This window comes from Pelmatolapia mariae, linkage group LG16_19, assembly GCF_036321145.2.
Source record: "Pelmatolapia mariae isolate MD_Pm_ZW linkage group LG16_19, Pm_UMD_F_2, whole genome shotgun sequence".
NCBI lineage: Eukaryota > Metazoa > Chordata > Actinopteri > Cichliformes > Cichlidae > Pelmatolapia > Pelmatolapia mariae.
In genome coordinates this window covers 9643542-9658562 of record NC_086241.1, presented here as the reverse complement: position 1 = coordinate 9658562, position 15021 = coordinate 9643542, and the positions used below count along the sequence as shown (strand labels likewise).

The following is a 15021-nucleotide window of genomic DNA, read 5'->3' as shown; positions in this document are numbered from 1 at the left end:
TCCCCGAGGAGCTCTGAGCTCTGGAGGAGCCCTGCGTCTTAATCAGGAGCTGCCACTTAAAGAGATTTCCATCATACCTGAACACTATGGGTGGCTACCCAGTGGAAATAGACTAAGAAATGGAAAACAGACCTAATACAGATGTCTTGTCATTTGTCCTGGTGATGATGATACTTGAGGAGAAAAAGAGACAGAGAGAGGGATAGGAAGCCAGTGTGAGCCGGTAGATGACATGCTTTCAAGCAGGTAATTGCTATTTGTCTCTGTGTTCTGTACTGTGTGATTACATGCTCTCTGTTGTTCCATTGTTAAAACGCTGCTGTGAGAAAAAGTGATTTGGACAAGGTACGGCTTGTTGAGCATATGAGTAAGTGCATACCACAGAGCATGTACATTACAGCGCTGGTGGTGGCAGATTTCACTATGATTAGTTGTGAGGTAAAGAAAAGTGGATCGTTTTTACGGGCCAGAACAGTTCCAGTCCAATATCATACAGAAACAATAAGTTAAGCAGTTCTGTAATAAAGGCAAACATGCTCTTTTTGCTTTGGTCTCCCTTCAATTTCAGCCTTTAAACACAAATGTGCAAAATTTATAGTTTTTATTAAGACTGTGGGGTCAGATGAATTTATTATGTCAGACTTTCACAAACCAATAACCAAACAGGTGCTGATTGGTCACGTGTGCGGAGGTAAAAAGTGAAAAGATTAAACTAAACAGAAATATACTTGTGCTGCCTGTTAAAGGATTTGAGGGAAACCCTGTTTAATTAAGAGGACCCAGAACTCAAAAAGAGCCATTCAACCAATCTGATAAATCTCTAACAAGAATAAATGTCTCAATCTGGACTGTCTGTGCAAATAAAGATTCTGAAAATGATCAGTTTTCTTTACCAAAAGATGCTGCCCATTTCTGTGTTCCCGGGGAGGTCACATAGAGTAAGCTCCCCTTCTGACTCCCTGCCCTTTTAGCTGCCCAACAAGTTAGTGTTTGCCTCTCTGGCATTTTCCCTACTGGCTCAGGGTGGGATGAATTATGATGCACCACACTCCCTTCTGTACTTCTGGGCAGCCAAGGCGATCAAGATAAATCACCACGCTGCCCCACAGGGGATGTGGTGAGATCCTGCCTTGGATGTTTTTGGGGCCCTGATCAGGATGCTGAGGATTTGGAGCTGATGTGATACTGCACTCCCTGAGAAGCATGCACTGTGCACACAAAGGAGGGGCATTGTGGAACTATGTCAGACGATTGGATAATAAACTAAAACGAGATGGGATTTTACAGTGGGTAATTATCCATTATTCGACTCCGCTACTGTCACATACCATTTAGTCTTTTCCAAGTCTAAGAAAATTACACTGAAACCATGCGATAAACCGTGCAAATTTCAGCCTATTGATTCGCAGCATCCCGCTCTTTTGATTGATGGCTCTCTTGTCTTTTCAGCCGCACATTCCTGGCTGCAACTCAGGGGAGCCTCCGAATTCAAACATGAGCCGTGACAATGAGTAGGTCCTGGAGCCAACAAGAAACAACACAAGATACCAACATGTCTGTCAAAACCACCGAAAACCAATCGTTGGAGTCGAAAATCCAAAGTCCACCCTACCCCGCCTCGCTCCATGTTAACCAAACCAAAACAATGAAGGGGAAAAAAACAACAGCAGCCCAAATGGCTCATGCGTAAACTGTATTTAATCAACACATTCCGAGCTGCGGGGCTGCGGGCCGTCAGCAGGCTGATTGCCTGGTGAGCAGCACCACATCTGTTTGTGTACAGGGGCGGTGTAGGCCACAGCTCTGCCACACAAAAACCTTGGGCATATTTCAACTTTTCAGTGCTGCAATTTGCCCCCAACTGCTTCCCAAAAAGCATAAATACAGGCTGTGGCATGAGCGGGGGATCTGTTTTTCTCATCCACGGCGTTGTCATTGAGGTTCTGGGAACGGAAGGCTGGATTTCAGATGCTAATTACTCGGTCAAACGTACTGGCACGGTGGCTGGCTCTCCTGGCTTGTGGGTTTGCACAGAAGATGCACATATGCAGCAAACAGCACACAAGTACTGTATCAAAGTCCAAGTTCTACTGTCCGCCCACCAGAAGCTCTTCCTAATGTGTTTCAGAGCCAGCTCGGATATGGCACGGAGACCACAGTGTGACGGTTGCTACTTTTAAATTTTTGGACCAAGCCTTTAGAAATTTGCTGAAAAATGCACATGACATTGAAAGGGTAATTCATAGAAAGTTGATTCATACTTGGCCTAGATACTGTTTTATAACAGTCTTTTGTTCTGCGGAGATTCGAGCAAAGGATCACTTGTGTGATTCCAATATAGCCAGTATAGGTCACAATACCAGCTTGCACAAATATCCTAAGTGACTGCAGCAAGGAGCAGGCGGTGTAACGTGTTCAGCCCTGCGATACCTACAGAATCACAGGATGGAAGAAGTACTGCAGGAACTACATGATGGCAGCTTTTATAGAAAGGCCTTCAGACCTCATTATGTTATATGCAAACAGTAATGAAGGATCCATCAAAAAGGATGTGCAACATTGACGTTGACACTCGGGAACCATCGTGACCGACGAAGTTCCGCCAGCAGGTGCCCTGCGCCAACGGCCTGCTCCATTTCTCCAGTACGACACGTGGTAATTAGGTGAATTTGGTGCGGGCCGGGGCAAAGACAGCTAGATCAAGGCCTTGATGAATTAGTGGGAGCAGTCTGTCAGAGTCACATCACATTAATCACAACAAACCGGGTGCAGAGCCACACTCTTGCCCCCCTCCTTTCTCTCGCTTTGCTGGTGATGAATAGCTCTGCCTGCACCGTGTATCACCTGATCTGGCTGAATTTAAATGTAACAGCACAATTCCCACAAAACCTCTATTGATCTTATTCCTGGGTTCCCTTCTAGGGTTGGAATATTTTAGATAAGGATATGAAGGCGTGGTAATGTTAAGCAGGCCAGAGTTTTATGGTATGCTACATTCATAAGTCACAAAATAAATGAATCTTTGTTTTTAGGTCAGGTTAGAATACATGTGGTAAAAGTGAGGAAAAAAAACTGGACTTCCACCCTGTTATAACAAACCATTCAATCAGTCAGTGCTCTTATTTTCATTTAAAGGATACAAAATTGATGTTGCTGTGTTGCAGAAACACTTTCTTTCAATGTTTGGACCACTTTCTTGGTACAGCTCACATTTATGTGATGCCAGCACCAGAAAGCTTCCTAAGTCCTAAACCATGGTCCATGAGGGCAGATACAGAATGACACATTCACAATTTTGAAAGCCATCTAGTAGACTGGATTAGATTCTTTGATGGGGTGATGCTCTTGACCGTGTCTGCAGTGGCAGCTGGCTTTACTTTCAAAGTGCTCGTGATGTCCCATGTGTTACGCATACATAACACCAAGATACCTACGGTATATTTTTTATTGCCACAGCTAGAGTGCTGGATGGAGTGGTGGTGAGATAAACCAACTGACATGTCACACCGAGACAACTTTACATTTCACCAAGTCCTCCAACTAAATCACACTAGTCGTTTGTTTAGACTGGTAGCCGCTTTTACGCTGCTAGAAATGTGAGTCTTCCATGTTGAACTCAAATCCACAGGTGATGACTTACTGAGCTAATGTAGTTGCACTGTGTAAAGAGTTATTACAACTTGATGATTCATGTGATCTAAGATAACGAGCCTCGTTATGAGCAAGCGGTTGTGTTTGTTTCTTTTTGTTCTCTGCTTATTTTCAGCCCTCCTTAATGGTATGTATGTCTTGTATTTTTCTCTTTTTTTAAAGAATATAAAAATAATTCAAGTCCTTTTAATTTGGGTTTGTTGCACAGCATGATTCCCAAACTTTATGACAAGCCCAGGGACATAAGCTATAACTGTGAACCATTAAGAACCAGAAAAATGCTATGACTTTACCCCATTTTACCTGTTTAGCTGATATTCACTTACTAAGACTCCGCTACTAATGCCACACAGAATGTGTTGGATATTAGACATTGAATTAAACATTAAATTTCTCCCAACCCCCATAGTTGGCTGGAAATAAAGTGTTTCAGAGGACATTTATTTATTTATTTATTTCGCACACATGGTTCAACAGTGTTTCATTTCCTAAATACAAATCCTCTTTCCCATTAATATAACACTGCACCCATGGGTGAAAAGGAGCAGGAAGCATCAATAGATACCTACCCGTGCATTGAATGGAGTGGGTGTGGCTCATAATGGTACCGCCCCTCGTGGTGCCGCATGTCAATCGGGATAGGTGTGTGAAAAGTGGGGAAAAGGTGGTGCGCTCCTGTAAACACAAAAGACAGAGAAGAGTTAGAGAACAGCATTTCTTAACGCTCGCCGAAAAGCTGGAATACAGTTACTGATTAGTGCCCGCTCCATTTTACAGTTCCCATAATGCAGCAGTAATTAAAACCGACCCGTATGTGCCTGAAGAACCTTCATTAACTGCTCCCTCTCCGCCCAATAAGACCAAAGCAAGTTTTACACAACAATGAATGCTGCTTTATGTGTCAGACAAAAAATGCACGAATCTGCCATTTCCTGCCATAAATGCTCTGATGGCTCAAGGGAAGTCTCATTAGAACAGCCGTTTTTCATTAATTACTGTCATTAGAGCAGCAGATCATAGGAAACTTTACCGTCATGATTTAAGGAGGAGGAGAGGTCTAATCACACATAAAGGCTGGCTAATTCTCTCCACTTTAAAATGTTTACATCTCAGATCTTTGATGGAGAAAAATATGCCGTATCTCAGCGGGACTTTTCGTGAATCTGACTGGCAAATCCAGTTGTTTGTTCACTATAAGAGGAAAAAGACAAAGAGCTGTGCAGCTCCACTGGGCTGATCCCAGGGAAAAAAAAAAGGAGTTCTGTCCTCACAAGGACGAGTAAGCCCAAGACCAGAAGGGTTAAAGGTCAAAGCAGATCATTATCTCAGCCTAAGAAAAACACTGGCATCAAGTGTCAGGGGGAAACTGGTGTAGCACCAATGGGATGCAAAGCAATATTCACACATGTTCAGCCCAAATTTAACCAGTGCGAGAACGTCTTCCTCACTTTGTTTCACTTCTTAAACTTACTAAACTTTTTATTTCTGTCATCGGACAGAAGTTCTGCAGTTTCACCTGTTAGTGAAAAATGTTTTTTTAAAACTTGCTGTGACAGCAGCTGGGAATAATTAGTATTTATGGGTTTTGTTTTGTTTTTTTTTAAGAAAAAGAGCAACAGTTGTGTGTATAGTGTATAAATATAATATCATTTCATTCAGTGTTTGCATTGTTAACAACACCTTTCTCTATGAGATGTGCCTCAGGTGTGCTAATTCACTTTAGCCAGTACTGTGAAAACAAGGTGTGTAACAGGACTCTGTGCCTGCAGGCTATGGCTAAATACTAGATGTTGTTTTTAGGTGACGGCAGTTACAAAGACAGACATTAACCCTAATAGAGCCTTTTGTTAGTGTGACTGAGGCAATCATTGTGATGTTGCACCATCTTGTTCTTGGTTAATTTGGATTGGCTCACACATGACCGGTGGAGGACAGGTTCCCTGAAGGCAGCTCTGAACTGTATAACATTTGACAGGAGTGGAATTTTTTTAAGACCATGCATTAACGATCAGCGATTATTTTACCCTTTGAAAACAGACTTTAGACAGGACCGGTTTTACTGAGGCATTGCCCTAATGACGCTGTCGAAACCATGAGATTAAGATAAGAATTGTACAAAACAATTTAAATAGCTTTTTAACTGCAGTGCCGCACACCCATATCTCTAATTTTACGGCTCAGAAATTGTTTTAAAAAAATGCTCAATTTTTGGTGAATTAAATTCTTGGATTTTATTTGGCTCTTACTTTGCACCAATTAGCATGTATATGTATCTATGTAATGCTCCCATACGGTCTATGGATATGGCTTAATATCCAGGCTAGCTAGCAGTTGATAACACAGAACTCATCTCATCTGTCATCCAAATATAGTTAGTCCGGCTCAGAGAAACCAACATGGTGGCAGTCAGTAAAGCTAACGAGACTTTACCCTCTGGTTCTAACTGACATTTTAATGTCCTGATGTCTATGCCATTGTAATAATGTAGTCAAAATAAAGCAGCCACACATATACACATGTTCTATACTGTGCTACAAGATTTTCATTTGTAAAAAATTAGCAAATTCTAAAAAAAATAATAAAAATTATTAGTTCAGAGAGCAGTGAAAAAAACCCCTGTAGGTTTTATTAATCGCTGAATGTGCCCGGTACAGTGAGACCTGATCTAGAAGACAAATTGAGTTGTAAAAATCTGTCTGGTGCCTCTTCTCCTCCTTGAACTGTAAAGGCCAAGGGCTTGTTGTTTCCATTGCTATGTTGCTGGTTCTCAGCCACTGACCTGCCCTCATTTTATTTATTTATTTATTTTTGAGCAAGACAGTCAGCCAAATCCAAGTCAGCTTCTGGTGACCAAGCCAAAACAGGCACCCAGTAAATGCGCCAGAGAAACGTAGAGCTGGGGAAAAGAAGTTTGAGCTTTGTTTCACAAGTGGAGCCAGAAGTTGGTGATTTGTGTGAGGGGTGCCCCCTGCTTGTGCTTCCTGGCACATCTCTGGTGAAGAGGATGATGAAGCTTACTTTTTCTTTACTTATTATATTTTGTGCGATTCTGCAAAGCTAATGTACAGTGATTAAGTCTTTTTGGATAATGTATCACATTCTACAGGAAGAAGTCTTGGTGTTTCTTCTGTAAGGACAAATGCCCAGGACATTAGAGAAAATACATGCACAAACACTAAAAGAACCAGCACCAAGCAGAAGCTCCAGAGGCTGCATGAACCCTCTCCCCACCCCCTCCCAGGATGGTGCTGCTGGATGTGGGGGTTATAAGGGCTGAGCAGGACCTTCCATCACCCAGACAGCTGCATTGTTTGCTGGGCTGCAGGGACAACTACCGACAGGTACACGGCTGGGACGATTCACACGCCTCAGCTTCTTGATTTACCGTCTGTCTGTCCCCTTTGGGCGTGCTGGCATGTGGGGTTACTCCACCCTGGGCTTCATATAGCCTAAACTGTGTGGATGGCATTAGCACAGTGTCCCAAAAGCAATCAGTGTGCCAGAGAGATGGAGGATAAAATAATCACAGTGACAACTTTAGATTTACTTACACAGCAAGATTGTACCATGGATTTACTGCTTAAAATGTGATTTATTCACATTTATTTATTCAGATAGAAGCCTTTGTGTATTTTAACTGCATTGTGGTTTCTGAGTGTTTGCACAAACACACATTTAGTGGATCTCTGACATCACAAGTGTTTTGCTTCTGCTGTGTCATTGCAAACAGTTTAGAACTCAGCATCTAACATTATATCTAAAAGTACATACCATGGAATAGCCGTAGGATAGTGAGTCAACTATTTTTATTATAGCATTCATTATCATTCTCAATATGCAGTTAAGCGTGTCGTGCACGGAGCACTGAGGGACTTTTGTTTTGGCACAGTCTTATGCAACACAGTCCCACTGGAGTCTGGAAAATAGTTAGGACATTTGGAATATTAAGTTGTGTTCCCCTTTTTATTTTTACTCACCTGAATATGATCTTTTATCAGATCGGTCTAATATCTACTTATTCACTGTTTAACAGTTTTCCACTGTTAAGGATATAACAGTAACATGAGTGACCACACACCATAGATGATTTATTAATAGAATTGTATGATTAAGTTTTTAAAAGATCATATGTGTTAAAATGCAGTCGTTGCCAGTTTTTACATGTCCCACTGAACCCCTCACAAACAAACACTAAACAAACTTCCTATTGAAATACATAAGTTACAAACTATCGTGAAAAAACATCCATTTCATGCCGTGAGACCCGGCTGTCTTATCTCATGAATCAAACCCGGCCACAGGGACTTTTGACCTGGAGTCGTTTTCAGTCTTCACATCTGCTCTGAACTCTGGTAACATGTTTGTTTTAAAACTGAACAAATCTTTGCTCCCCCATGACCCCCATAAGAAGGCTCCAGACATGCTAAACATCCTGCCAAGCAGCAGGAAGAGCCCCACATCCACCCCTTCTTTTTAGTTTGCATCTTGAATCCTCGGTTTGATCTCTCACTAAAGACAATGGCAGGTGTTCGATGTCAACAAAGGCTACTTCGAGTCTCATGACTCAGGGGAGGAAGAAGGAAAAGCACTTTTGCATTATGAAGTCCCAGATCAGGACTACGCTGAAGTGGAGAGCGGAGTGGGTTCATATCTTTGAGGAAGTACTCAATGATAATAATAATAATAATACCCTGAAAGGCCAGAGCAGGCCAGGAATAATTTTCAGGAAAAAGGCTTCTGTTGTGCTTTGATAGAAAGAGGCGGGGAGAAAGATGGGGGGGAGAAAGCAGAGGAGTAGGAGCGGTGGGGGTGCACGATTCAGACAGGAAATTCCACTAGAAAAAGTTGGCCCGAGTCCTAACTACACAGCACCGTGCCAACGGCTATACACAAACGCTCATGTGCTTGCATACACACTCACATTCACAATTACACAGACAGACACTGATTTGTTCTGCAGTTCGGTCTCCGTAAGCAGACGTCCAGAAAGTGACTGAGACAAACGTGCCGCTCGGAGCTTCAACAGAACTGCCCTTTTCAAACACACACACTGCAGCAAGTGCTATGCTCAAGATTAATAAAAAAGTGTGTGTTTAGCCTAATCCGGGAATCCCGCAGTACACACACAACATGAAACCTGCAGGTTTAATTTGCAAGACTTCGCTTCCTCTAGGGCAGTACATGGGCGAGTGATGGCGACAGAAGGATTAGAGGCTTACAGGAGAGCACGAAAACCACTGCCATGTTTGAAAGGAAGTCTTAACAGGGTGGCTCTTTACTTTTAACAACCCTCAGGGAAGGTAAAATGATACCTTTTTTATTGATAGGGGGATTCTGGGCAGAAGGTAAGTGGATTAGGCCAGTGGTCTCCGTAATGACACAAGATGGTTTGAGCGGAAATTCATTAGTCCCTGTGAACTCCTGCTAAATCTGTAGATGTTATGGTGTACACACCAAAACGCTCGCAGCCTGGAAGCACTGACACAATTGTTTTCCAGAGGTTTTGAATCATCAGTGTAACTATGTTATGGAACATCAGGATATTGGATATTTCAAACATAATAATGTCCAGTACAGGTTAGATTTGGTGCTGGATCCTAATACTTTTGTACTGTAGACTAAAGTTTTTTTGGTTGGACAATTTAGTCAGTTTTGCTTCTTGGGATCAGATAATATGCAGCATTTAAAAACTGCTAATAGTATGGTTTGTTTGTAATCCTTAAAGCTGGTTAGAAAAAAAAGAGGAGGGATGTAATAATAGGTTGGTCAAATTACATTATCAGCTTTCAGCTCTGTTTGGGTCTCCAAGTCCTAAAAATATAGCAAGGCTTTTATAGTAGGTCCCTGTTTGTTGAACTGAAACTGAACCAAATCAGGGGAACTGCAGTACTGACCAGCACAGCTAGAACTGCTCTACATATGAATCATGCGCATCCATCAGAAATCTCTCAGGTTTAACAAATTTATTCGTACAGACTGTTGTATGGATGCTGAAGGATCCTTAGGTAGACTTGACAAAAACTGTTGAGCTGGGTCCTAAACTTTGCTGATCAGGATAGTGACACAAGAAAAAGCTGGTGAGGCTCAGCCAAGAGCTGCTACAAACGGAGCCAACTGAGGTGGTGCAGCATCTGAGCAGGATGATTCCTAGATGGCTCCCAGGAATTTCAGTGGAACTGGGAGGAGGCGTGGAGCATACTGGGCGATTGTGTCTCTCACCTGCCTTGGTAATGCCTCAGTGTCCATCCCACCAGAAGAAGAACTGGAGGAAGTGTCTGAGGAGAGAGACGTGTAGGTACTGTGTTGATACTGTTGCCCCCATGACCCAAACCAAGATAATAAATAGACAGTTGGATAATTGTTTATATTAAAATTTCTGTAAATAGGCTGACATCTATTGATATTCTTTTTTTATGATGTACTGTGTGCATGTCAGTGAGTGATTAAAATCTTAACAAGTCTGTTGCTGATCCTGTGTTTATGTCTCATTGCCATGACACCCCCACCCCCACATATGCTGAATCTACTCGCCCAGACCTCTGCTGCCTCCGATCCTGTCCCGGCGTGTTTACAGATCCCTCTCAGGCCCAGCTGGCTCCTCTCTGCTGTGATTAGTCTCTGTCAGTTCAGCACGTCTGCTTCGGCCAATCACTCCTCAGTCTTAGCTTTAACCCCACGAACCCACCACCAGTATGATCCATCACCTGGTCTACAAGGTGCTGCACCGCCTCCCCTAATTGTTCTAAAGACTGAGCTCTACCAAGACCTTGTCTCACCTGGGTTGCCATTAGCTACTGAGCTAATATCTCTCTTTGGTGTAAAAGAGGTGCTGAGGGAAACAGGAGCAATTTTGTCAGTTTTACCTCCAGACTTTTTCCAAATTTCCATTTTTAGCTCTTATTCTAAAGAACACTGGCTACATTTTTGGCTCTCCACCCACTGAGACTTATAATGGACTAAAAACACAAATATGATATGCACCACTAAGCCTGAATCGTGAGATTTAGCAGGATTTGGTGTATCCTGTGCTAACATTCAGGTAGCCTACAGCAGGCCTCTCTCTGAAGACTGATGGGGTGTCGGGATAATCAGCTTCCTGTACAGACTTCTGATTTATTGCCCGGCCACTTTAGAGCACAGGTGTGAGGCAGATCAGGTAATTAACACACTGGGTTTGTCACCGTTGTGGAGGTCAGGAGGATGTAAGGAAAAACCGGAAGGCCCCCTGTAAATGTGTTTAACATCCAATGGAGTGATACTTGACATAATGAGGTATCGCGGACACATTTTCTGCTTTTCCTACTTATCAAAAACTGGGTTTATGCATGACCTCTGTCCGGTCCAAACAGTGTTAGCAAGCACCAATCAAGCCAAGTAACCTCAAATGGCAAGAGCTGGCAGGAAAGCTTTGTCTGTCTCCCATGAGCCCTTTAACCTCTCATACACAGCTGATGAAGAGGCTGCCAGTTCACACAAAGAGCGTCCTCAGCGGTTCTATGACAGCATCCTTTACCCAAAAGCAGCCACCCCGACCCCCCTGAATTACAAACTGGGCTTTTTTCTTTAAAGGAAAGAAGGGGAAAGACAGAGGAAGTGCCCAAAATGGCATACAATGTGTGGGAGAAGGATGCAGCGGACATCAATCTAAAGCTGTCCCAGCTGGGGTTCACCCCGAGGTGAGGTGTCCCCCATGGGTAAGCTGCTCCCCAGGTCCCGGGAGGAGGCTGGGGAGTATCTCTTGGACAGACCTGGTCTCCATCAGATTGCCTGTCTTTGGTCTTCCAGAAGGATACACACTTCCCCTTACTGAAGACACAGGCTTAGAAAGGCCAGAGGTAAATTGTTTCAGAGGAAAAATAATTTATGTTTAGAATAATTTGTACTGCTGAAAATGTTTATATCCATCAGCGTGGAAGTTATATTAAATAAACGACTGATGTCCATTAGTTTCATTGAGACATTAATAGCAGCAAAGTTTACAACAGCTCTAAAAGCAGGTGGGCCATTTCAGCCTCGACTGCAGGACACAGCCAACATCCTTCCACTTTGCTTAAATGCATGTTTGCATTAGAAAGCTACACAGTATAAAGAATTCACTGTACTGTACTTATTTGTTAGGGTTAAGTTTTGTTTTAGTCACATGTTTAAATAGAGAAATTTCATGAAGCCATAAGGCGTTTTCCTTCAAATGAAGTCTCACAGATGTTCCAAAGAGGCAGGATGTTAACTTAAACCCTCAGTACCTAACATTAGATGAGTTGCTGGTGGATGCTAAAGGGTTTAAACAAAAAGATTTTGAAGAGCTCAAAAGCAACAGCTGACTGCTGGTGGTTCATAACACAGGGATGAGCATCTTAAGTGCTAGCCCCTGCACTCTCAGGTCAGCTATCCTGATAAGATAAAACATTAAGACTGCGCTGTTTATATACACACAGACAAGCCGGATCTTATAAACCCCTCTCTTGTCTGGCCTCTTTCTTCGGGGCAGGATTCAGCGTGGAAACTCTGTGAATTGGTTTTAAAGCACTAACAAGAAACAGCTGTGAAGGAGGTCAGAGGGCCTCCAACTAAACGGATCGGCTCGCAGGTGATCCGCAGTCTGATAATGCTGCCCTTCTTGTCTTCTTTTTGTGATGTGGCTCTTGTTTCAGTCTTACATAAAAATGTAGCAGACAGGGTTTAGCAGATTATTCATTGTGTTTCTCAAAAAGTGTAACCGGATAGGCTTATCAGCGAAGCACAAACACTCAGAATCAAATGAACAATCATCAGGTCAGCAGTGAACCCTCTAAGGTTAGGGGTTTATGCCTATTGGGAACCTCTAAATTAAAAAAGCTCTTACAAGGAAAATTGAAATGCTAAAATATTAGACATCTTCTACTTTCTGAATATTTGCCCAGTTAACATGTGGCTACAACAAAACCCAACCCTATCCCCAGAATGAGCCACTGGTTACCTGCCTTTGTGTGACAGGGGGCCTGCAGGTGCCTCCTCATTCCTCAGGCACTGTTAGAGATCTGATGTGTGAGTGTGTGTGTTTTGTTTCCTTAAGCATTTCTTTGTGCAAACCATTCTCCATGTGCAAACACTTTTGGATTTTAAAAGTGCACACAAGGCATTACACTATCAGTGTTAGATATCAATCAGTGGTTCAGATCTCCTCCCCATAGTGAAAGTGATCAAACAGCGTAACAGTGCTTGCATCTCTCCAGTTGTTCTTCAGCCTAAAGGCCAGTTTACTTGGCCTTAATGCAAGTATGGAAGCCAAATAAACAAGAATCCCTATGAGTAACACATGTCCCTTTCATCAGGGCCTTGCTGCCAACGGGGTCGAACCATTTAGAAAGGAAAGAGGAGGAGGTTGATCCATGTTACACTACAAGTCTGTCTTCAGTAGATTATACACGGGCAAATGTGAAGGGCATGAAGCCGAGCGGTGGAAAGCTTAAATCAGAGAAGAAAAAGCGAACATAGAAAGCAATCCTCCCATGGGGGAAATGACACTTGAGTTTGTGTACATATCAAAGAAAGTTTGCGTTGTTTCTGCAGAGCGCTACTTGAGCATTTTCGATTGTGTCGCTGTTTGTGTGTGTGCGCGCACGTGACTGTGGTTTGTGACAATTGACAGGCGAGCAGATGAAAGCTCCAGAGACGGGAGCGAGTGGCTAGGACATTACTCAGCAACAACAAACAACAGCCCTCAAGATAAGGCGTCATTTGTCACCGGAGCTGCAATGACAGCAGCGTGCATTGTGTGATAAAATTAGCTAACACGATACTTCCCTTGTGTGACACTCTGAGAGTTGAGTCACGGCGGGGTGAGCCTGCAGGGGAATCTCCTTTATCTGACAAACACCTTTATGGATACAGACAGGAAGGGCTCTCAATCATGAGGAAGTGGCTCTAGAGTTTTGTAACTTTTACATACTAGGAGCTTTCCTTTGGAATGGGAAGTATCAATTCTATTTCAGTCTAAATTATTTTGATGGAACAATAATAATAATGATAATGATAATAAATGACGAAATGTAACAAACAGGAAGATAAATTAACCACTTATTTTATGCCGTTTAAAGATTTTTTGTGTGTGTAAAAAATGTTTTTCACACTTCCTTGTTTATAGTAACACTGAGAATCTGCCCAGTTTAACCACAGACCTCCACTGAGCCGCCTGACCCAAGCGACCAGCCTTCAGCTGATGCCTTGCTCAAACCCACTTCAGTACCAGCTGCTGAATGAGGACTTACTTTGCAACAGATTTTCCCAGAACTCAAATATGAAAATAGGGAATAATCCTGTTAATTTGTATTTCTACAAAAAATACGTCATAAGAAAAGCAACAGCCACACCCAAAGCCCAGCTGCAACTGCCAATAGGACTGCACACCGAGGGCTTTGCGCGCTGTTTTTGGAGCACAGCCAACTGTGACTCCATCGCTAAATTCTGCTCACACACTCCTCAAAGCAATCTTAACAGCATAGTAAACATGTCAGGGGGTCAAAGCGGGCTGTACACGTGTCTTCAGCTCACCTCCTTTAAACACAACGCCATGGTGGCAAAGAGAAATATTGATTCAAGGCAGGCTGGACAAACATCACGCATGGGTCTGAATTGCACCCAAAGACACTTTTGCACCACCTGAACTTATAACTTGACAGAACTTTAATATGACACAGACTATATCATAAAATACTGTATAGATCTGTATATATAAAATGTCATAAAATGTCCTATTTTTGACTCTATATGATGTCATAGAGAGAGGAACTTCTTAATATGGTCATCTCAGGCTAAGAATACCACTGATTTGCCGTTCAAGCCTACTTTCAGAACACGGGTGGCTTAAAGGGAAAGTGGATTTAAAGGGGGATATCTAGTTTGCACCATCTAGGAAAAAGGAATTGACTTCTAAATTGATCCACCAGATTCCTATTGGCATTCTTCACCCAGCATCTGGACTGCATTGTGGTTTCATTGACTCTATACTCGACATATGTAGCCTTACAGTGTTTCAGTGAATATGTCAAAACATGCAAATGTCAAAATAAAATAAGCATTTTCACAGTGAGTGGAAACTTCAAGGCTGCTTTGGTGGAGAACTGGCGACGACAGCCATACAATCAGCTAGTTGACAATGAAGAAAAAGCATGTGTGTTCTGAACTTTCTAAAGCCCTGATGTGTGTAACTTGAAACTACAAGAGATGCAGGCAGCGGAGCAGTGATTGCAGAAATTTGTCTCTTATAGGAAATTCATCTCAGAGTGACAGACCTTACATTCTGAGAATAAAGAACAAAATTAAAAAGCTACATTTAATTTAAAATTCTGTTTTAAACTATTTTTTCTCTTATAGGATCCCATGTCTATAACA

The 15021-nt window shown here is 42.5% G+C and overlaps 1 protein-coding gene across 1 annotated transcript in view; it reads right to left on the bottom strand.

Moving 5' to 3' along the window:
* gli2a (GLI family zinc finger 2a) overlaps positions 1 to 15021 on the bottom strand; it is an 87925-nt gene that overhangs the window by 33153 nt on the left and 39751 nt on the right. Inside the window, exon 3 of the mRNA XM_063499370.1 lies at positions 4221 to 4326. Coding sequence (XP_063355440.1) covers positions 4221 to 4326 — 106 coding nt within the window. The remainder of the gene's footprint in view (positions 1 to 4220; positions 4327 to 15021) is intronic.